This window comes from Amblyraja radiata, chromosome 6 (genome assembly GCF_010909765.2).
Source record: "Amblyraja radiata isolate CabotCenter1 chromosome 6, sAmbRad1.1.pri, whole genome shotgun sequence".
In the NCBI taxonomy this organism is placed as follows: Eukaryota; Metazoa; Chordata; class Chondrichthyes; order Rajiformes; family Rajidae; genus Amblyraja; species Amblyraja radiata.
The window spans coordinates 47,195,540-47,218,237 of record NC_045961.1 but is presented as its reverse complement, the minus strand read 5'-3'; the positions used below and the strand labels follow the sequence as shown (position 1 = coordinate 47,218,237).

The following is a 22,698-nucleotide window of genomic DNA, read 5'->3' as shown; positions in this document are numbered from 1 at the left end:
TTATTATCCAACATCAAAGTATGTTTATTTTTCCTTGGGGCTCCATTAAATCATTTTATTCAAGATATTTAAATTTCTTGTCATACTTTTCAAACTACTAACAGTTCTCAATGCCACAGCCCATGTGAGTGCATGCTACAAAGCAGGTGATCAATAAAATATATACATTTTCATTTGTTTTAGTAAAACATAACTAAAACTCTCATCTTTTTTAACAGTTGCACAAAAACGGTACACGATAGCGCTACGATTTTTTGCCACCTTACCATTCTCCTGTGCTGCAAGTGCAACAAGTTTAGTTCTGATCGGTGGTATATTTTAAAAGTTATAAAGGTTTAAAAATCTTTAAAACTGTGCATGCGCAGATTGGTCTCCTCCCCTGTCAGTCACTGCTGGAACGGCGACGCCCCTTCCTGCACTATCGCCGCACTAATTGGCTGCATCCGCTGTCAGTCACAAGCACCCGCCCACCTCTGCTGAGGATCCGAGGCCTGGGTGCTGAGCCAGGCTGTGAGAGCGCCGAAGGCTGATGCTCCTCCGGGGCACCCAAGAAGGGAGAGGAGCGGCAACCTCGAGATCCTGGTGAGGTGAGGAGGGAGAGTGGGGGAGGAGGGGGAATAGAGGGAGAGGAGGGGGGAGTGGGGGAGGTAGGAAGTGGGGAATAGAGGGAGAGGAGGGCAGTGGGGGAGGTGAGGAGGGATAGTGGGGGGGATAGGGGGTGGTGAGGAGTGGGGAAGTGGGGGATAGAGGGATAGGAAGGGTGTAGGGAGGGAAGTGGAGTTATGGAGGGAGGGATGGAGGGAGGGAGAGAGTGACTGAAGGTAGGGGAAAGGAGGGGGGGAGAGGTGAGGGAGGGATTGGGGGAGCGGAGGAGGAGAGGGGAAAGAAGAGGAAGGGGAGAGAGTGCTGGGGATGAGGGGAAATGAGCCGCGCCTGCACAGTTGGGGGCTATGGGTGAGTGGTGGAATATTGCGTTGGGGAAAGGGTTGGGTTGGGGGATCAGGCCTCCCGTGGGACAGGGACCCCACTTAGTCGAGTAAAACTTAAAATAAATCACAATTAACAGATTATTTTTCTTTGAGAAATCAAATTAAGTTGAAATAAGAAATTATGTAGGTGATTTCTGGACTATAAAGAAACACAATACAATTCACAACCTTGCTGCACTCATATGATATGCTACAAATATTTTAAGTAATATAAAATGTGTGTTTTATATGTATTTGACTATGTATATTAGATATATATATATATATTATAAAGAGACTGGATTATTTTTTACATTAATCTGCTTGTCACCTGTGCTAAAGCTGTAAGTATAAATGATAAGGATGGTTTTACAGCATATTGCTGTTTTGGCTTTGCTATGTTTATACTTATATTCTCTGCAAGGATAAGTGGGAAGTAACCTCATGATGCCAATTATGTGTGGTGTATTGAATTGTGTTTTAATGAAAACCAGGAAAAGTAGATATGAAGAATAATGATTAAGCTGAGATCAAATATCAGGATATATCAATAACCTCACTCTCACCTGATTGCTCTAATATACATGAGCACATTTAACTTGTTCCACAATTATATGATGTAGCCCACCTTTTTAACTACCTAAGTTGTAACTGCTGGGCAATTACCCTGTACCCAGAGAGTCACAGTAGGGATGGCTGACAATGCTTTCAATTGTAGCAGTAACTGATTCGGTAATACCAGCAACTGTAGAAATGGAAACACAAAGATCTGCAGATGCTGTAGCCTTGCATAAAACACAACATTCTGGAGGAACTCAGCAGGTTAGGCAACATCAGTGGAGGAAATCGACAGGAATGTTTCCGGTCAGGATCTATCCACTCTTTCCACAAATACTGCCTGACCCATTGTTGCTCCACTGCTTTAAGACTGAAATCGATAATTGTTTTGTTATAATGGGATATGATAAAAGGAGGAATTACGGAATTAAATGACGATATTCAATAAACATTGGAACAAGATCAAGCCGCTACTGTTTTCTCTATGATGTCACACTCATTTGTTGGCATATTAATTTGAGACAAAACCATAGCAAATACAAGGTAACTAAGCTTTACAAAACAACTTGGAATCAAAAAAACATCCAGAACTAAAACTGCAGCTAAAAGGCATCTTATATAAAACAAACTACAAAATACACTGGTTCTGAAAAATAGACAATACACAAGAGGTGCAGGAGTAGGCCATTCGGCCCTTTAAGCCAACACCGCCATTCAATGTGATCAAGGCTGATCATCCACAATCAGTACCCCGTTCCTGCCTTCTCCCCATATTCCCTGATTCCACTATCCTCAAGAGCCCTATCTAGCTCTCCAACTAACCCCTAAATAATCACATCAGGTGATCTACAATCAAAGACCCCACATATAAAGTGCAACACATAGTGGCGCAGCAGTAGAGCTGTTCCTTCATGGTGCCAGAGATCTGTGTGCTCTCTATGCGAAGTCCATATATTCTCCATACATTCTCCCTGTGTCCGTGTGGGTTTTCTTCAAGTGCTCCGGTTTACTCCCACATTTCAAAGACGTGCAGGTTTGTAGGTTAATTGGCCTCTGTAAATTGCCCATAGTGTATAGGATGGGATAGCATAGAACTAGTGTACAGGTGATCGATGGTGGTCGGCGTGGACTCGGTGAACCAAAGGGGCTGTTTTGACGCTGTATCTCCAAATTCTAAACTCATACCCAAGGAGTTAATTTATGGAAAACCATAAGCGTCTGCCTTATTTTCTATATTATTCGACAATTTGGCAAGCAAAAATTTTGTTTTTTAAATATTTGTAAAATTGATTTAAAGAACAAACAAATTTTAGACACAAAATGCTGGGGTAACTCAGCGGGTCAGGCAGAATCTCTGGTGAAGATGGATGTGACTTTTCGGTTTGGGACCCTTCTTCAGTCTGAAAAATCACCTATCCACGTTCTCCAGATATGCTGCCTAACCGGCTAAGTTACTCTAGCATTTTGTGTCTTTCTTTGTAAACCAGCATCTGCAGTTCCTTGTTTTACTTAAATTTTAGCTTTATCATATTGCTAAACAATTCACTTTGAACTGTGTAATTAGTTCCTCGGTGATTTCAAACAGAAACAGAAAGCATCCTCTACAGTTAGCACTGAAGATCACATACATCTCAATGAAGATTAATCACTTCAGCAACACTGAAGAATTGCCAGCAGGAAGTTAAGGAAGCAGCAGGTGCAGAGTTGAATAGCCCTCCGAAACCCTATTCCTACAAGCTGTGTACTACACCATCTGTGAGCCATCACAAAATATCTACAAGCTTTCAATAAAATAATATTTGCATAGTGTATTTTAGAACTGTGCATGATCCCCCACTGTAGAAAATAGGACAATTCTGCCTTGTTCAACAATGTTCAGTTTTCTTTCAATCTCCAATAAAATTCCCAAACAGCTGCTCCAGGAGCATTGGAGAGTTTGCTGCTTTGTGACAATAGGGTCTTTAATATTTTATGAAGCATCGGAATAACTGAGTTACAGTGAATGAGTAACTTAAAATTCCGATTAAGGTTAAAAAGTCATCCATTTCATAGTCTTCTTTACAGCCTCAGAATAAAAGGATGTACTTTTCAAAAGGAAAATAGAACTTCTTTAGTCAGAGGGTGGTGAATCTGTGGAATTCATTGCCACAGACGACTGTGGAAGCCGTCATAGGGTGTTTTTAAGGCACAAATTAACAGATTCTTAATCAGTCAGGGGTTATGGTGAGAAGGCAAGAGAATGGGGTTGTGAGGGAAAGATTGATCAGCCATGATTGAATGGCGGAGTAGACTTGATGGGTCGTATGGCCCCATTCTACTCCTCTAACTTATGAACTTAAGTACCATGCTACAAGGACAGATCAGAGTCTGGTCATCTGGTGCTGAGTAACTTTCGTCTGATACCCAAAAGCCTTTCCAGCATTGACAAACAACAAATCAGGAGCGCGTTGGAATATATTCTCGTCACCTGGATGAGGGCAGTACAGTAGCACAGCTAGATCGGTTCAATACTCAACTCTGCCACTGTTTGTGTAGTGTTTAAACTTTCTCCCTGTGATCACATGGGATTCCTCCCGTATTCCAAAGGGCTATGGGATGATAGGTTAATTAGACACTGTAATTAATTACCGCTGGAGGGTAGATGATTGGTGGGGCAAGGTGATGGGAATGTGAAGAGAATAGGTTAGAGGAGGTGAAAACATGTGATAGGTCTGTCAGTGGCATTGAATCAATGGGCCTCCTCCTATGTCCAAAGGAAATACAGAAACACGGAGTACAATGCCATGATTCTCATGAATATCGAGCAGCAAGCACCTGATTGACTGTCACCCCGTCAACACCCTAAACATTCATGCTCTACAGCACTGTCACACATTAGCTGCAGTAACACCACCTACATTATGCACTGTAGTTACCCAGGCAACTTCAACAGCATCTTCCAAACCAGCATGCTCTGCCACCAAGGTCAAAGGAAAACTAAAACATTATCACCTGCACATTCCTCACCTCTCGCACCTGGAAATACATCACTGTTCCTTCATTATCTTTGGATCTAAAATCTCACTTCCCAACAACATTGTGAGAGTACTTTCCCCAGAAAGTCAACAAGTAGTTAATGAAGTGAAATATTGGGCAGCATGGTGGCACAGCATCAGAGACCCTTGTAGGATCCTGACTGCAGGTGCTGACTGTTTGTATGAAAAATGATTTTATAGCATTTGGGAAAATGCATTCAATCATTAAATCAGCAATTCAGCCTAAAGGCTGTGAACAAGGCACTTTGCAATTATCAAGCCGGAATTAAGATCGGGTATAAGTGGGGGGAGAGGGGGGAGGGGTGTACTAGTACAAATCTCAGAATAGCTCTCTGCACTGTGAACTAGGGACACTGAAAAGAACAAAGACAAGTGGCATTTTTAGGACATATACAATACCTCAGCAGTAAAGCATCATCAACAAACATTCCATATGTAGAAAGAAAGAACTGCAGATGCCGGTTAATATACAAAAGGACAAAAAGTGCTGGAGTAACAACAAGTCATGCAACATCTATGAAGAACATGGATAGGTGACGTTTCGGGTTGGGACCCTTCTTCAGACAAACATTCCTGCATGTTTTTCAATATTACATATAACATTAATATATGAAAGCCTTGAGTTACATTTTGCACAAACAATCATAAAGACAAACACCGACACATAATGATGATAGAAAAACAAACTAAAAAGAAAAGCAACAAAATTAATAATGCCAGCAGAACACAGACATTTTCCATAACAAAGGCAAAATGTTAAATTAAGCAAGTACTTGCCTATCAGAACCAGAGAAAAATTATAAGAACAATGGAAGAATTTTTTGACAAAAACAATGCACAGATTGCCTAAATGGCAATTATTTAGAAAGTAACTGAATTCAATATCCTATACCTTCACTGTAGCTGCAAAGGAACTCAGTCATTGGACAAATCATTCTACATTGTACAAATCATTCTGGTGACTTCCATACATCTTAAAGTCTTTAAATGTGCTTTATCCAAGACTGGTATTGCCACCAATATACTTACTGGAGCGTGACTTAAATGTTCCATTTTCCATTTCGTTAAGTTTCTATTTACATTTGTTGCTGGCAATATAATTTGGCACAAGCTCTAAACACCAGTTTCTTCCTTTGGTGTGTAGATTACCAAATACACTGAAAATACTGGGTCTTGGAACTTTTAAATATATTGGTAACTGAACTATTTACTGGTATTCAGGGAACATATTCATAGGAGTCCTATTCACTTTTGAGCAAGAGCAAAACAGTTTTCGGTATGAAATGAAAAAGCAAAGATCCACTGCAGAAAAGTGAACTAACCTGCAATTTTCTTCGGATTCCGACGCACCACTGTCATCATTCTCCTCAGAATCTCTGTATTTATCAGGATCAGGAAGATCAGATGGATCAAAACTTTCTTCCCCATCACTCTGTTCCAGGTAAGCAACAGCTTCCTCTTCAGATTGCTAAAATAACAAGGAAAATCAACAATATTCAGCTTTGCTATCTTGCGATATGATTTTTTAATGCCATCTAAAAATAAGTAAATACTAGACCAAGTGCAGACCCGTTGGGTCTGTTTCCCCAATGGCGTTTGCGGGGGGGGGGGGGGGGGGCGGTGGCATCACACACACATTAACCACCCCCCAAACACACAGGTGGGGGGTGGGGGGGTGAGAAGAGGGGAGGGAGGGGAGAGGAGGAGGAGGAAACGGGACAGATTTGGGAAGGAAAGGAGAGCGGGGTAGGGGGTGAGAGAGGGGGATGGTGAGAGAGATGTGGATGAGGGAGGGGGGGGAGGAGGGAGGGAAGAGGAGAGGGATGGGTGGAGAGAGGGGAAAGAGTGGGGAGGGAGAGTGGAGGGGGAAGGGGGGAGAGAAGTGAAGTGGAAGAGAGGGATGGGGAGGGGAGAGAGATGTGGGGGGGAGGGATGGGGACGGAGAGGAGGAGGGAGGGGTGAGAGTGTGGAGGGAGGGGAAGAGTGTGGAGGGAGGGGGAGAGAGGTGGGGGGAGAGGGGGGAAAGAGTGGGGAGGGATAGTGGGAGGGGGGAGGTGGAAGAGTGGGGAGGGTCAGAGGGGTAGGGGGAAGGGGTGGGGGGAAAGAGGGGAGGGAGAGGGAAGGGAGGGGGAGAGAGAGGGGTGGGGGAGGGAAAGGGGTGGAGTGAGGGAGAGAAGTGGAAGAGTGGGGAGGGAGGGGTAGGGGGAGTGGTGGAAGAGGGACAGAGGGGTAGGGGGAAGGGGGCGGGGGGAGTGAGGGAAGGGGTGGGGTAGAGAGTGAAGGGTGGTGGGGAAGAGAGGGATGGGTGGGAGAGGGAGAGGGGTGAGAAGAGGGAAACTTAGAAACATAGAAATTAAGTGATGGAGTAGGCCATTCGGCCCTTCGAGCCTGCACCACCATTCAATATGATCATGGCTGATCATCCAACTCAGTATCCTGTACCTGCCTTCTCTCCATACCCCCTGATCCCTTTAGCCACAAGGGCCACATCTAACTCCCTTTTAAATATAGCCAATGAACTGGCCTCAACTACCTTCTGTTGCAGAGAATTCCAGAGATTCACCACTCTCTGTGTGAAAAATGTTTTTCTCATCTCTGTCCTAAAGGATTTCCCCCTTATCTTTAAACTGTGACCCCTTGTTCTGGGCTTCCTCAACATCTGGAACAATCTTCCTGCATCTAGCCTATCCAACCCCTTAAGGATTTTGTACGTTTCTATAAGATCCGCCCTCAATCTTCTAAATTCTAGCGTGTACAAGCCGAGTCTATCCAGTGTTTCTTCATATGAAAGTCCTGACATCCCAGGAATCAGTCTGGTGAACCTTCCCTGGACTCCCTCTATGGCAACAATGTCTTTGAGCATTGGGCATTGTGACATCACACAATGGAACGTTCACCAGGGGCTGGGGCTGTGGCTGCTTCTATGTGTGAGTAGCCAGTTTTTTTTTAAATATTGGGGGGGGGAGGGGTGAGAAGGATTTGATTAAAAATGTGTACATAAACACGACGAAATGTAATCAGGAGTTTCTATAAGATCCTCCCTCAATCTTATAAAATCTAGCGAGTACAAGCCGAGTCTATCCAGTCTTTCTTCATATGAAAGTCCTGACATCCCAGGAATCAGTCTGGTGAACCTTCTCTGTACTCCCTCTATGGCAACGATGTCTTTGAGCATTGGGCATTGTGACATCACACGATGGAACGTTCACCAGGGGCTGGGGCTCCTACAAAGGCATATGTAAATGAATCCATTCCGATTGGACAAATGTGAACATTGGGCATTGTGACATCACACAATGGAACGTTCACCATGGGCTGGGGCTCCTGCAAAGGCATATGTAAATGAATCCATTCCGATTGGACATATGTGAACATTGGGCATTGTGACATCACACGATGGAACAAATCAAAAGGAAGAAAGGCAGCCGGACGGACGGACGGCAGGCGGCAGCCACAGACTTTTATATAATAACTAGACCAAGTACAGACCCGTTGGGTCTGTTTCCCCAACGGCGTTTGCGGGGGGGGGGGGGGGGGGGGGCTGAGGCATCACACTCACATTATCCGCCCTCCAAACACACAGGTGGGGGGAGGGGGGATGAGAAGAGGGGAGGGAGGGGAGAGGAGGAGGAGGAAACGGGACAGATTTGGGAGGGAAAGGAGAGCGGGGTAGGGGGTGAGAGAGGGGGATGGGGAGAGAGATGTGGGTGAGGGGGTGGGGGGATGGGGAGGTAGGGGAGGAGGGAGGGAAGGGGAGAGGGGGGGGGGGGGAGAGGGGAAAGAGTGGGGAGGGAGAGTGGAGGGGGAAGGGGGGAGAGAAGTGAAGTGGAAGAGAGGGAGGAGAGAGGGATGGGGAGGGGAGAGAGATGTGGGGGGGAGGGATGGGGACGGAGAGGAGGAGGGAGGGGTAAGAGTGTGGAGGGAGGGGGAGAGAGGGGGGGGGAGAGGGGAGAAAGAGGGGGGAGGGATAGTGGGAGGGGGAGAGGTGGAAGAGTGGGGAGGGTCAGAGGGGTAGGGGGAAGGGGTGTGGGGGAGGGGGAAGGGAGGGGGAGAGAGAGGGGTGGGGGAGGAAAAGGGGTGGGGTGAGGGAGAGAAGTGGTAGAGTGGGGAGGGAGGTGTAGGGAGAGTGGTGGAAGAGGGACAGAGGGGTAGGGGGAAGGGGGCGGGGGGAGAGAGGGAAGGGGATAAGGTAGAGAGTGAAGGGGGGTGGGGGAGAGAGGGATGGGTGGGAGAGGGAGAGGTGTGAGAAGAGGGAGACTTAGGAACATAGAAATTAGGTGCTGGAGTAGGCCATTCGGCCCTTCGAGCCTGCACCTCCAGTCAATATGATCATGGCTGATCATCCAACTCAGTATCCTGTACCTGCCTTCTCTCCACACCCCCTGATCCCTTTAGCCACAAGGGCCACATCTAACTCCCTCTTAAATATTGCCAATGAACAGGCCTCAACTACCTTCTGTGGCAGTGAATTCCAGAGATTCACCACACTCTGTGTGAAAAATGTTTTTCTCATCTCGGTCCTAGAAGATTTCCCCCTTATCCTTAAATTGTGACCCCTTGTTCTGGACATCCCCAACATCGGTTTCTATAAGATCCCCCCTTAATCTTCTAAAATCTAGCGAGTACAAGCCGAGTCTATCCAGTCTTTCTTCGTATGAAAGTCCTGACATCTCAGGAATCAGTCTGGTGAACCTTCTCTGTACTCCCTCTATGGCAAGAATGTCTTTGAGCATTGGGCATTGTGACATCACACAATGGAACGTTCACCATGGGCTGGGGCTCCTGCAAAGGCATATGTAAATGTATCTATTCCGATTGGACATATGTGAACTTTGGGCATTGTGACATCACACGATGGAAACAAATCAAAAGGAAGAAAGGCAGCCGGACGGACGGACGGTAGGCGGCAGCCACAGACTTTTATATAATAATATAGATAGAATAGATAGATAGATAGATGGTCATTTTCAGTATACAACTGCAATAAATTATATTTCTACTCAGAGCAACATTTATGTGCTTAAAAATGTTGCATACTGATTTCTAACTGCCTCCTGCTGAGTTTGATTTCCTCTGCATGAGCTGCAGTATCAAATTATTCTGTAACATCCCTGATTTTAGTTAAAGGATACAATGTATGGGAATATACGGATGTGAAAGAAATTCATGTTTGCATATTCCTTCCATTAAAAACAGCAATCAATACTGCAAATAGTAACAGACTTTCCAACCTACCTCACGGCAGGCATTGATCTCCGGAACTGCTAAGCTACAATGCTGAGAACTATATTCCGCACACTATCTTTCTCTTTACTTTACCTATTGTGTTTGCGTTTGGCCTGATTGTATTCATGTACAGCATCATCCCATTTGATTGGATGGTGCACAAAACAAAACTTTTTTTGTACCTTGGTCCACTTGACAATAATAAACCCAAATAGTTCACAAAGGTGACACTTCTCAGTAACTCCTGTCACCAATATTGCAATCTACATTAATGTCCTTTTATGACCTGAATTATGAAACTGAAGATTTGCTGCAGAGAAAGAAAAACATCGCCCATATCCAATAAGCTCATTTTATACTTGAGATATAAAACTGATGGACAAAGCTAAAAATTCTATTCAATTATGGATCATAATGAAAATCACACAATAGTACCTGTGCAAATGGAAACTCAATTTCCAGAATTTGAAGTCTACCAATACATTTATTCTTTATGATATGAGGCAACAGTTTTTAAGAAATGTAAAAATATATCAAATTAATCTGTCAAGTTGAGGTAACAGTGAAAAGGGCACGAACATAATGCAATAGATGCATCGCCTTCAGCATATGGAGTAAAGCAGCAATTTAAATCAAACTTCCCAATAAGATATCAGGGGTCTGCCCTGAATATGCAATTATGCCGCCTTAGTTAACAAAGAATATTACCTGTCCCTAAATTCTATGTATAAGAAATAACTGCAGATGCTGGTAAAATCAAAGGTAGACAGAAAATGCTGGAGTAACTCAGCGGGTGAGGCAGCATCTATGGAGAGAAGGAATTGGCGACGTTTCGGGTCAAGACCCTTCTTCAGACCGTCTCGACCCGAAACGTCGCCCATTCCTTTTCTCCATAGATGCTGCCTAACCCGCTGAGTTACTCCAGCATTTTGTGTCTACCCCAAATTCTATGCAATGCAATGCAAAAAGCTGTATTTAATTATAAACGGCATAAATACAATCTCTACAACAGCAATAATTTCTCCCAAATTGTCTGTTCCTGAATATGAATTGATGTAAGAAATTAATTATACACACACACAAGCACACACAGTCCCAGAAGTGACTGTTGTCAGATTTCAGCCAGCACACAAATATAACAAGTTCTGACTTAAAATAGAAGTGCAATTTAGATACATCTCTTCCCCCTTCTCCAAAAATCGTAAGATTCCTGATCGATGTGCAGCATATAGAGTTCAAATTCATAATTCCCCACAATAGGTTTACACTTATGCTTTTGCTTTACTGTAGAAAATAAAAATAAAATTCCTGTCATTAAATCACTATCTTTGACAGGCTAAGACAGTGGATACACAGTATTGACTAATATCAGGAAGAACACAAGCTGCCTTTTGATTGTGAATGATTGGTGCCTTATGCGGAAGGGTTGGAGGAAAGGAACCAAAAGAGAAAGTAAAAATAATTTTGGCTACCAGGTATGAACAGGTACCAATACCTATCATTTTATAATTGATGACTTCCCATTAATAATTTGCAATTATGGAGGAACAGTATAAAAGAATGACTCCCGGGGATTTACTTCGGCATAATGCCATAAGATTCAGCCAATTCAGACCTTGAATATAATCTAGTTGATATCCTATACTGAGAAAGCATCTAAACCTCAAAATTGAAGACAATGGTGGAATTTGGAACAAAAATCAGAACATGGAAGAACCAGTGGGTCAAACAGGACTGACACAGTCTCAACTGGAAATGTCAACATACACTTTTTACCTCCTCAGATACTTCCACATGAACTGCTGAGCTCTTCCACATGCTGTCTTGAGCATTGTCAAAAATGTTGCCCTTTGGCTGAAATATTAAACAGAGGCCAGTCTGCCTATACTGATGGATCTAATTTATATGGAAGAGGAAGAGGAACAGCACACTTCTCCAGTGCTTCAACATCTCACCATCAACTAATGCCTACAAAAGCAAATGGACATTATTCACCGAGCTAGTTTCTGGAAAATGGCAGCATGTTATCCATTTGTCCCAATTACAGGTGCACAACCTTTTATCCGAAGATCCAAATAACGAAAACCTCCGAATAGCGGCCATTTTTTCGGTCCTTGAAGAAAGGTCCTTGAAAACATTCACCGAGGGCGGCCCGCAGAGGTGACAGCGGAACCTCCAGTCGGTCCTCGAAGAAAGGGGAACTAAATCCCCATTCATAAAAGAGAAGGTGAGGGTATATTGCGCGGGAGGGTTAATAATTGACAATATGCTGCTGCCTGCCCGCTGAGTTAAAACGTTCCCACGGTAGACTCACGATACACAGTGCAGATTGTCGGTCCCTTCAGTTTCACCCCACCTACGCCCCTCTGCTTCCCGGCCATGTGTGTGACCCCTTCCCTCCCCTCTCCAGCTCCCCGCCCATTGCACCGGCGCGGGGGCTTTGCACTGTCTTCACGTCGGCGATTGCAGCAGGACCGTGCCAGTCACCGGAGACGTCAGGACCAATTGGACACCGACCACCAGGCCCACCGCAAGCACGGAGAACCCAGAGACCCACAGCCAACAGCAGCCCAGCCCAGCCCCACTCCAACTACAGAGGAACCTGGGTTGCGAATGACGGGGCGCAGCTCGGGGCGTCGTAGGGGCCCATCGGGGAGCGGGTTCCTGTTGGTCCTGACGCTTCCGGCCACCTGCCATCCTCCGGGAACTGTACCGCCCTTGCAGGAGAGTGGGGTTGTTTGCAGTTGCAGAGGGAGGGGGCAAGGGTGGTACAGTTCCCAGTCTCAGCTCCAGTCCAGGGGGGTGGCCGGAGACGTCAGGACCAACGGGACACCAATACAATACAATAATAACAATACCTTTTATTTGTCATTTGAACCTCACATGAGGTTCAAACGAAATTTGGTTTCTGCAGCCATACAAAAAAAGAACCAAGACACACACCAACACAATTCAATTCACATAAACATCCATCACAGTGAGTCTCCTCCTCACTGTGATGGAAGGCAAAGACTTGTCTCTCCCCTGCTCTTCATTCCTCTCCCGGTCGAGGTCAAAGCCCCCGGCAGGCGCTAGCAAGTCCGCGGCCACTCAAAGCCACGCCGGGCGATGTAGGGCCCTGCCCCGGGTCTTGATGTTGGAGCCCCCGGAGGTCGCTAGCAAGTCCGCGGCAATTTACAGCCGCGCCGGGCGTTGTAAGGCCCCCCTCCAGGTCACTCTCAACCCCGAAATTCGGGCGGGAGAAGTCGCCGCTGCCGGTGCCCCGCAAAGCAGTCTCCCACCGGGGACCCGTGAGCTCCCTGTGTCACCATCCACCGGAGTCGGGTCGCAGCAGCTTGCCCCCGCAGCTCTCCACGCTCCGAAGCTGGCTAGCTCCACGGAGGTAGGTCCGTAGGTCCACAGGCTCCACAGCTCCACAGCTCCCACCGCCGCCCACCGACCCCCAGGCCCACTGCAAGCACGGAGATCCCAGAGACCCACAGCCAGCAGCAACTCCAGCCCAGCCCCGCTCCAACTCCAGAGGAACACGTAGGGGCAGAAGCTGATGGTGTGCAAGGTACGTCTTGTTCTTGGGGTGGCGGATGAGGGGGCGCAGCTCGGGCTGTGGGCAAACTGCCACTTGTCGCCGTAGCGGCCCATCGGGGAGCGGATTCCTCTGGAGTTGGAGGGGGAGGGGGTATTGTGCTGTTTGATCGCCCCCTGCTATCCCAGGGACAGGGAGACACAGCGGCTTTTTAGACTGGTGGGCAATCACTTCCAAAGTTCTGCCCACACAGTCAGTACACCTTCTCCTACACTGCATTTCATACAAACATTTATTCTGCAAGAAAAAACGACATTGAACTCAAACTCGCGATCGAGTAACTGCCAGGATCAAGGCGCAAACTCGCGACCTTGCGGATATGAGCCGAGCACTCTACCACTGAGCCAGCCATTAAAATCTTCGCTAAAAAATTTCCATTCCGAAGACCGACAAATTCTGAATTACGAAAAGTGTCTGGTCCCAAGGCTTTCGGATAAAAGGTTGTGCACCTGTAATACATTTTATAATAACTGAAAATATTTTGAGATGCTCAGAATCATGAAATGTGGACCACAAGCATGTCTGAAACGTTACATCTCTAGGTGAGGGGTGTGGAAAGATATGAAGTAGGTATATCCCTTTTCTTTTCTATTCTGTTTTTTTTTTTGCTTTAAAAAATAAATTGTTTTTCCTTTCTTTTTTTCCTCTTTTTTTATATCTTTATGGGTTCTTTCTCTCTATCCTTCCACGAACTATCAATTGTTAACTCCTGGAGTGGTACTCCAGGGGTTTACACATCACTACTTTCCTTAATCTTCTCTTTTCTCTCTTTTTCTTGCTTCTGTTATTTCTCTATTGTTAAATTTAAAACAAGAAGTTGTACACAGAATGTATTATGTTATATGCCACGGTTTATACTACTGCACATTGCTTCTAATAAAAATATTAATTAAAAAAATAAAATAATCATGACAACATAAAAGCTCACCTTTTGGAGAAGCATCCAGTAGGTGACGCATGCAAAGCTCTGCCAGCAAGATAAATGTGAGTGGAAGGCTACTTAAATGTGTACCTAAAAGGACACAAAGTCCTGGAGTAACTCAGCAGGTCAGGCAGCAACTCTGGAGAACATGGATAGTGATGTTTCAGGGTGGGACCCTGATCCATTTTCTCCAGAGATGCTGCCTGACCCATTGAGTTACTCCAGCACTTTGTGCCTGTTTGTGTAAACCAGCATCTGCAGTTCCATATTTATTCTACTGAATGTCTACTTGCATTAAAATGGCTGCAGGCCATACGGACTGGAGTTATTTCTCTAAATTTTTAACAATTCCATTTCAATCATATCCAAGATGCTGGGCCAACCATTTTCAGCTGTTTCATTAATGATTTTCATTCCATCATAAGGTTAGAAGTGGGAATGCTTGCTGATAATTGCACAATGTTTAATTTAATTTGCAATTGAGAAAATGAAGCGATCCTTGCCTACATGCAGTAAGACCCAAGAAACAATCATGCTTGAACTGACATGGGGCAAGTAACGTTCACCTTAGTGAACGAATAGTGAAAGGACTGGATAGAGTGAATGTGGAGAGGATGATTGCACTCCGAGGAGAGTCTAGGACCAGAGGCCAGAGCTTCAGAATAAAAAGATGTAGCTTTAGAAAGGAGATGAGGAGGAATTTCATTAGTCCGAAGGTGGTGAATCTGCGGAATTCATTGTGACTGTGGAGGCCGTCAATGAATATTTTTTAAGGCAGAGATTGATAGATTCTTGATTAGTAAGGGTGTCCAGGGTTATGGGCGAAGCCAGGAGAATGAGGTTGAGAGGGAAAGATAGATCAGCTACTGTATGATTGAATGGCGGTGTGGACTTGATGGGCCGAATGCCCTAATTCTGTTCCTAGAATTTATGAACTTAAAGAAATGTCAGTGTCAAACCATCTTCCTTTGATATTCAGTCAAATTACCACCATTACCAAGTTCTCTACCAACTATGTCCATGGAGTCATCTTTGTCCACAAATTCATCTTAAACAGCCACATAAATAGCATGGCAGCAATCAAAGGCTGGGTATCCTTTGGAAAATGACATCTCCTGAAACCCCAAAGACATTCCACCATCGTTTAGGCACAACTTGGGGGTATAATGGAAAATTCTCCTTTAACCTGGATGAACGTGACTAAATCTCACAAATCTTAAAACTATCTAGATTAAAGCAGCCCATTTGACTGGCACCCCATCAACTACCTTACACACACAATCCCTCAGTAGGCGCAGTGATCATAATCTGCAAAATGCAAGTTAATTCAACAGCACTTCCCAACTGCACAACTCTACCGCCAAGGAGAATAAAGGCGGCACGTGCATGGGAACGCTGCCATCTACAGGCTCCCCTTCACGTTGCACACTGTTTAAAGTGGAAAATTCATCTCTGGTCTTCAATCATTGCTGGGTTTAAAACATGGATCTTCCTGCCCAGCAGAACTGTGGGAGTGCATTCACCATAAGAATTGCAGAGGATCAAGTTGACAGCTCAGCACTACCTTCTCAAGGACTGACAATAAATGTGCCCAGCTCAGAAAAATTGATAAATATAAACGAGAACAATTAAGTAAAAAAATGGAATTAGCTCTAAAAAGTGCATTTAAATGCTAGAGATCACAATCAAAATTGGTTTTCTAAGGAAAGAAAATAAAGTGAATAAGCATTCAGGATGAACAGCAACAATGAGGGGCAACTGGAAAAGTAAGTATGGTTTTGGGGCAGAGGCAAAAATCCAAGAAGGAGAGAAAGTTGAGTGGGCACAAAAGCAAAAGTGGGGGTAAGGCAGCAACGACAAGATAGCAAGTGTAGAGAGGGAAGAGAGAGCCAAAAGGGACAAAACAGAGATGTAGGGAAATGAAGGGATGACATTAATAGAACCCAGGAAATGTCCTGGAGCTTTACATTTTCACGTCACCTGGCGAAAACGAGGTTCTTTTAGACAGGACTTTCATATGAAGAAAGACTGGATAGACTCGGCTTGTACTCGCTAGAATTTAGAAGATTGAGGGGGGATCTTATAGAAACTTACAAAATTCTTAAGAGGTTGGACAGGCTAGATGCAGGAAGATTGTTCCCGATGTTGGGGAAGTCCTGAATAAGGGGTCACAGTTTAAGGATAAGGGGGGAAGTATTTTAGGACCGAGATGCGAAAAACATTTTTCACACAGAGAGTGGTGAATCTGTGGAATTCTCTGCCACAGATGGTAGTTGAGGCCAGTTCATTGGCTATATTTAAGAGGGAGTTAGATGTGGCCCTTGTGGCTAAAGGGATCAGGGGGTATGGAGAGAAGGCAGGTACAGGATACTGAGTTGGATGATCAGCCATGATCATATCGAAGGGCCGAATGGCCTACTCCTGCACCTATTTTCTATGTTTCTATAAACAAAGTCATGCAACTGGAAGAAAGCAACAAAAACAAATGAAAGTTTAGAAATACTTGGGTATTATGAGTAATTTATCCCACAATTTTTCTTCAAATTGAGTTTCAGCCATTAATGATCAAATATCAGTACAGCAAAGATATTCTAGAAAGTTGAAAAAATTGCATAAGGTTTGTAATTAGACGGCCCCCCTTGGTCATGGCTGACCATGGGTGATGTATCCTGATCGGATGCAAGCCTGGGCGATGTCATATGGACAGGCTGTTGCCCAAGCAGCACGTCCCCCCTCTCCACGTCGCTGATCGATCCAAAGGAACAGCAGGACCATTACAGCTTGGCACCAGCGCCGTCGCAGGAGCTGCCAGAGCGAGGTTGTATACACCGGCGAACTGCCTTAGGGGCTCTGACTCCGGATTTTCTTGAGGTTTACTCCTGGAGCCTTTTCCATAACTGGATATGGCCACAAGGCAGTGGAGGTTTTAAATCAGAGTTTTCCCTCTCCTAGATGGACTGCCTTCCCTGGCTGACGAGCCCCATCTGCCCGAGACTCATGGGGGCAGGAGTGTCTACCTTCCCGTGCAGGTCTATAGCACCTGCCCACTGCCCACATATACTATTATTATGCAGTGCTGGGGGAAATGCCCATGGGGTTTGGTAAATTTTGTGCCAGGATCACAAATGATTTGGCACAAAAATTACTTTTGTAACAATAGCACCGATAAATTTGGTGTAAGGATTATTTTTATGAAAAAGGATAAAATGTGCCGTTAATTCTGTACTATGATAATAATATCATTACATTTAATCAAGGTATAAATGTTAATAAAGGATTCAAATATCACTTCTGATATTTTTATGATTGCACAAAGTATACTTTCATTCAACATTATAGAAGCTAAGGGGCATCTGCATTATCATCGTTTCCAATATATGTTAGGTTCTCCCCATCAATCACATCAAAAATATATCATGTGTTTGAAGAATTAGGTTTTTGGCCAACGGGGATGGAATAATCAGCCTAGTTTTATGAATAGTTAATGAAAGTAATTTGTCTCTTTTTATTATGAAATCTTTTAATAATACAGATTTGAGAAATGTCAAAATATCACAAATTAAGGGAAGACATACTGAAGCTTTGTGTGCATCATCCTCACTAAATACCAACGCAACAGTAACAGTTATTGCATGGATAATTGTAAAATATCAACCAGAAATGCTAAAATAGGAACCCAAAATAAAAAAAGGTTTAAACAACAGTTTTGATGAAAGGTAATGTTAAAATGTTTCTCCATATCTCCCTTTCAATAGTTCCATGGTGCTTTATTTGTCAACCATGCAACCGCACAGTGAAATTCGTTTTGCATATTTACACATGCAGCTATGTTTTCACGAGCCCAACCTCCCGTCCGCCTGCTCGTTTGGTCTACTGGAGAGGTTCTCAATCTAGATAAGCCTCAGACTCCCGCAGGGCCTTCCTCCATCGCTTTCGACCAGAGTGGCCCGCAAACCGTCGCCCCTCTCCTCACCCGGCCATCTTTGTGTCCTGGAGGAGCACATCTTTCAGATGTGGATAGTTACACTGCACCTTTCCAGCATTTTGTGCCGGTGAATTGAAGACAGCAGCATAAACTGTACAGAATGCCATTGGGAATGCTCCAAAGAGGTGCCTGCCACCTCCACGATAAATACTTCTTATTAAAAGAATCTAGTTGCTCAGTGGTTGCACTTGTAAATAGATTTCACATTATTGTGGCAATAAATTGTGAGGAAAAAAATATTCTACTTGCTGCATCGGTGCCAGAATTGCCATCTTCCTACCAAACTCAGGGTTTGGCAAACCATATAATTTAATGCAATACATTAGATAATTAAATCTCTTTGTGCATGGCTTCATTAGATAATATATTCTTCGACATGTCACCACCATGACAATATACTGGCAAATGAAATATTTATTAACAACCTAATTCGAATGACTGCCTTGAACTATATTAAGAAATTATTCAGACTATCTATCTGCCAGGTTATAAATGGAGACAAATGAAGAAGGGTCCCGACCCGAAACGTCACCTAGTATTTTTTCCAGTTACTCCAGCCTGTTGTGTCTATCTTTGGTATAAACCAGCATCTTCAGTTCTTTGTTTCTACATTATATGTTTTGACAAATGAGATAAGTTTGATTGATGTTGAATCTGCATTTTCTGGGTAATGTATATAGTAGCTTTCATTTGAAATGCTTTAATTTATGACCCTCAAGACACAAAAATGCTTAAAATCTGATGGAAGCTGGTTTGTGTACAGTCCTTTTCTTTTTCAATCTTGTATAATTTATGTTGTGCAAGGTGTTCGAGTCAAAGTGCCCATGATGCTGTTGCAAGACTATGTTGAAATACATGTGCACATGACAATATACTCTATTGAAGACGAAGGGTAACTAGCACACAAGAAGCCAGTTGATTTATGTTCGGCAGGGTGAGGATCCACTGTGGAGAACAAAGACATCAATGTGCACCAAACAACAGCCTTTCCCAGCGTTGCACCCAGAAATTCTCTTACCTTGGTGGAAAACAGGATAGAGTGTAATCATTAAACAGGGGTTTCAAGAGATCAGGAGTTTAATAATTCTGTTTCAAGGTGGATCATGGGGAGAACTGCATATTGAAGTGCTAATAGTGGAATTAAAGCAGATGACAGCAAGTTTCAAACTAATTAGGATCTAAACATGTGGAATATTCAAAGTAGGCTGAAGTAATTGTCTTCCATATATAACCTCCTCCAGTTTGAGGCATTTGAGAGTCAGGAAAAAATTAAAGCAAGCCTGGATTTATTTATATTGGTTAGAAACATAGAAAATAGGTGCAGGAGGAGGCCATTCGGCCTTTCGAGCCAGGTTCTACCAATTAAACTGCCAAGGTAGAATTTCATGAACTATTGTTTAGGAATGGTATGCTAATTGACTAGGTAAAACATTTCTTCTTTAGCCCGTTGTATGTGGAATTTAAATCAAACATATTGGGAGAAATGCTGTTGGCCCAATTCATTTGTCACTGTCAGTATCTATAGACACGGTAGCACCATAGGTAATGTACTGTGACATCGGCAGCTGAGTAACTAAGATATCTGCTCCAAGGCCTCATAACATTGCTCATTTTCTTTATGCACCAGGAGCTATACGGCCTAAAGGAATAGTCAAATATGAAAAAAAGAATGTAACTGTTTTCATCAAATTCTGATCTGGAGCTAGAAATCTTCCAGGACAATAGAATGGTCCTGAATGATAGTTCGTGGAGAACCTTTTCCATATTTGACAGATATATATAAAAGCAATTGTGTAAAACATCCTTATTTTATCTCTTTGGCCTCTTTATTAAATACATTATTTAGTTTTCCTTCCAGATTTAATAGAGTAAAATTAAACTTTTGATCTTTTGTAAGCCCTTTTTTACTAAGTTTACATTTCTACATCATATTTTCTGGGAATTGGTGGGTAACAAAGTGCTGAATCTCTGACGGTGCAGCTTGAATACGTTTCCATAGTGCACTCATGAGTGAACATAGCTTTATAATTATCATTTGACTTTTCTTCTTTGAAGGCATGTGCTTTATTTATGAACACATTTCTTAAGGAAGCTAAGCTAATAAGGGAGTTGAAGCGGGTGGGATGAAGGCTTTTTGAAGCATTAAACACCATAGAGACCATTTTTCTTTGCTATAAATTACATGCATTAAAATTGAGAAATTACAGAGCTATGAACAACCACAACTTGTATTTACATAGCATCACCAACACACAGAGTGGTACTTATCAAAGCAATTAAGGAGAGTATCATGAAAATCTAACAAAGCTTAAATTTTTTAAATTAGAATTTTAGTGACAATGGCCTGACAACTGTTTAAAGTGTGTAGGAAGGAACTTGCAGATGCTGGTTTACACCGAAGACACAAAATGCTGGAGTAACTCGGCGGGTCAGGCAGCATCTTTGAAGTGATAGGCTTTATAGAAATTTGGTTTGCTACTACAGCTAAGCTTACTTTAAATATTTAGCGAATGGCAATAAACTGCTTTGGATAGGATTCTCATACTGTTTTACTTGCTTCCCACGTACCTCAAGGGTAGGAAAAATGCCAGTCCAAGCTGCTCCCTCTGTAGTTATTGAAGTACTAAGTTTGGCCTGATAATTTTAGATGTTTAAATTAGCTATGCAGTGCAAAACACCAACTGATTAACAGACAAGATTATAAGTCTCATGGCCAGTCAGGTGGTGTCGGTGCAGCATCAGATGCAAGCAACTCTCAAGTTGCACTTTGTCACATACACAAATGAAGATTATACTTTTAAGCATACTGTGCTGTTTTAATTTCACAGCTCAATGTCAGGTCATAAAACTAATCACAAATGTCTGCAATCAATATACAATGGATATACAAGTAACCATGAAATATTCTATGTGTAGGAAAGAACTGCAGGTGCCGGTTTAAATCGAAGGTAGACACAAAATGCTGCAGTAACTCAGCAGGACAGGCAGCATCTCTGGAGAGAAATAATGGGTGATGTTTTGGGTTGAGACTCTTCTTCAGACTGATGTCAGGGGAGTGGGTGGGACAGAGATAGAATGTAGTCGGAAACAGTAAGACTGGTGGGAGAACTGGGAAGGGGATTGTGGATGGAGAGAGAGGGAAAGCAAGGGCCATTTGAAGTTAGAGAAGTCAATGTTCATACCGCTGGGGTGTAAGCTACCCAAGCGAAATTTGAGGTGCTGTTCCATCAATTTGCACTGGGCCTCAATCTGACAACGGAGGAGGCCCAGGTCAGATTTGGAATTGGAGGGGAGTTAAAGTGCTGAGCAACCGGGAGATCAGGTAGGCTAAGATGGACTGAGTGGAGGTGTTCAGCGAAACGCTCACCGAACCAGTGCTTGGTCTCGGCGATATACGGGAGTTGACACCTGGAATAGCGGATACAGTAGATGAGGTTGGAGGAGATGCAAGTGAACCGCTGCCTCACCTATAAAGACTGTTGGGGTCCTTGGAAGGAGTCGAGGGGGAGGTAAAGGGACAGGTGTTGCATCTCCTGTGGTTGCAGGGGAAAGTACCTGAGGAGGGGGTGGTTTGGATGGATATTATGCTTTTAAATCTCCTAAATTCTTAGTGGCCTGCTTGAAACTTTATTTTCTCAATAAATTTATTTTGCACAATGGCACAACTGATAGCACTGCTGCCTCACAGTGTCAGAGACTCAGGTTGGATCCTGATCTCGTGAGCTGTCAGTGTGAATGTTTGCGCATTCTTTGTGTGGCCGTCCTTCACGTGCTCTGGTTTCCTCGCAGATCCCAAAGAAGCGCGAGTTTGTAGATTAATTGGCCTCTGTAAATTACCCGCAATATGTAGGAAATGGACGCTAATGTTGGGTAACAAAGAGCAAGTGGGATAACATAGAATTATTGTGAATGGGTGAACGATGGCCGGCGTGCTCAGGTGGCCAATGGGCCTGTTTCCATGCTTTATTTCTAAATTAAACTGAATTTTTACTGGGAGGAATTTAACCATAAACCACAGGAATAAATCACATGATTTCCATAGTTTGCTTTCAAAAGGGCTGAATGCAAATTTCTGGCATTTTTAGTTTTTATCTTTGGTAGTTGATATCTGTGGTATTTTGTTTTTGCAAACAGCCTTGTTGATGCTTAATGAATGGGGTCACCATTGTAAGATCACACTGCCATGCAACGCACTTTCCCCTCTCTCATGTTTTAGGATTTTCATTAATTGTAATTTTACTTCAAAGGATTCGTTAACTGAGTGTTCGCATTAATATTTGACCATTCATAATCCAAGCCCAATATTGACAGTGACATGATGGCATTACTAAAGAATGTATTGAGAGAAAACCATAAACAAGAAACTGCTGTAGGTCAAAGTGCCCTGATGAAATAAAACATGGTTAGAAAGTGCAGATTTC

The 22,698-nt window shown here is 43.6% G+C and overlaps 1 protein-coding gene across 2 annotated transcripts in view; it reads right to left on the bottom strand.

Annotated features, from left to right (window-relative positions):
- The window catches only part of ddx10 (DEAD-box helicase 10), a 171,714-nt gene that overhangs the window by 24,267 nt on the left and 124,749 nt on the right, over positions 1 to 22,698 (bottom strand). For both annotated transcript variants that reach the window (XM_033022708.1, XM_033022709.1), the window contains exon 17: positions 5,884 to 6,029. In XM_033022708.1, the coding sequence (XP_032878599.1) occupies positions 5,884 to 6,029 (146 nt within the window). The remainder of the gene's footprint in view (positions 1 to 5,883; positions 6,030 to 22,698) is intronic.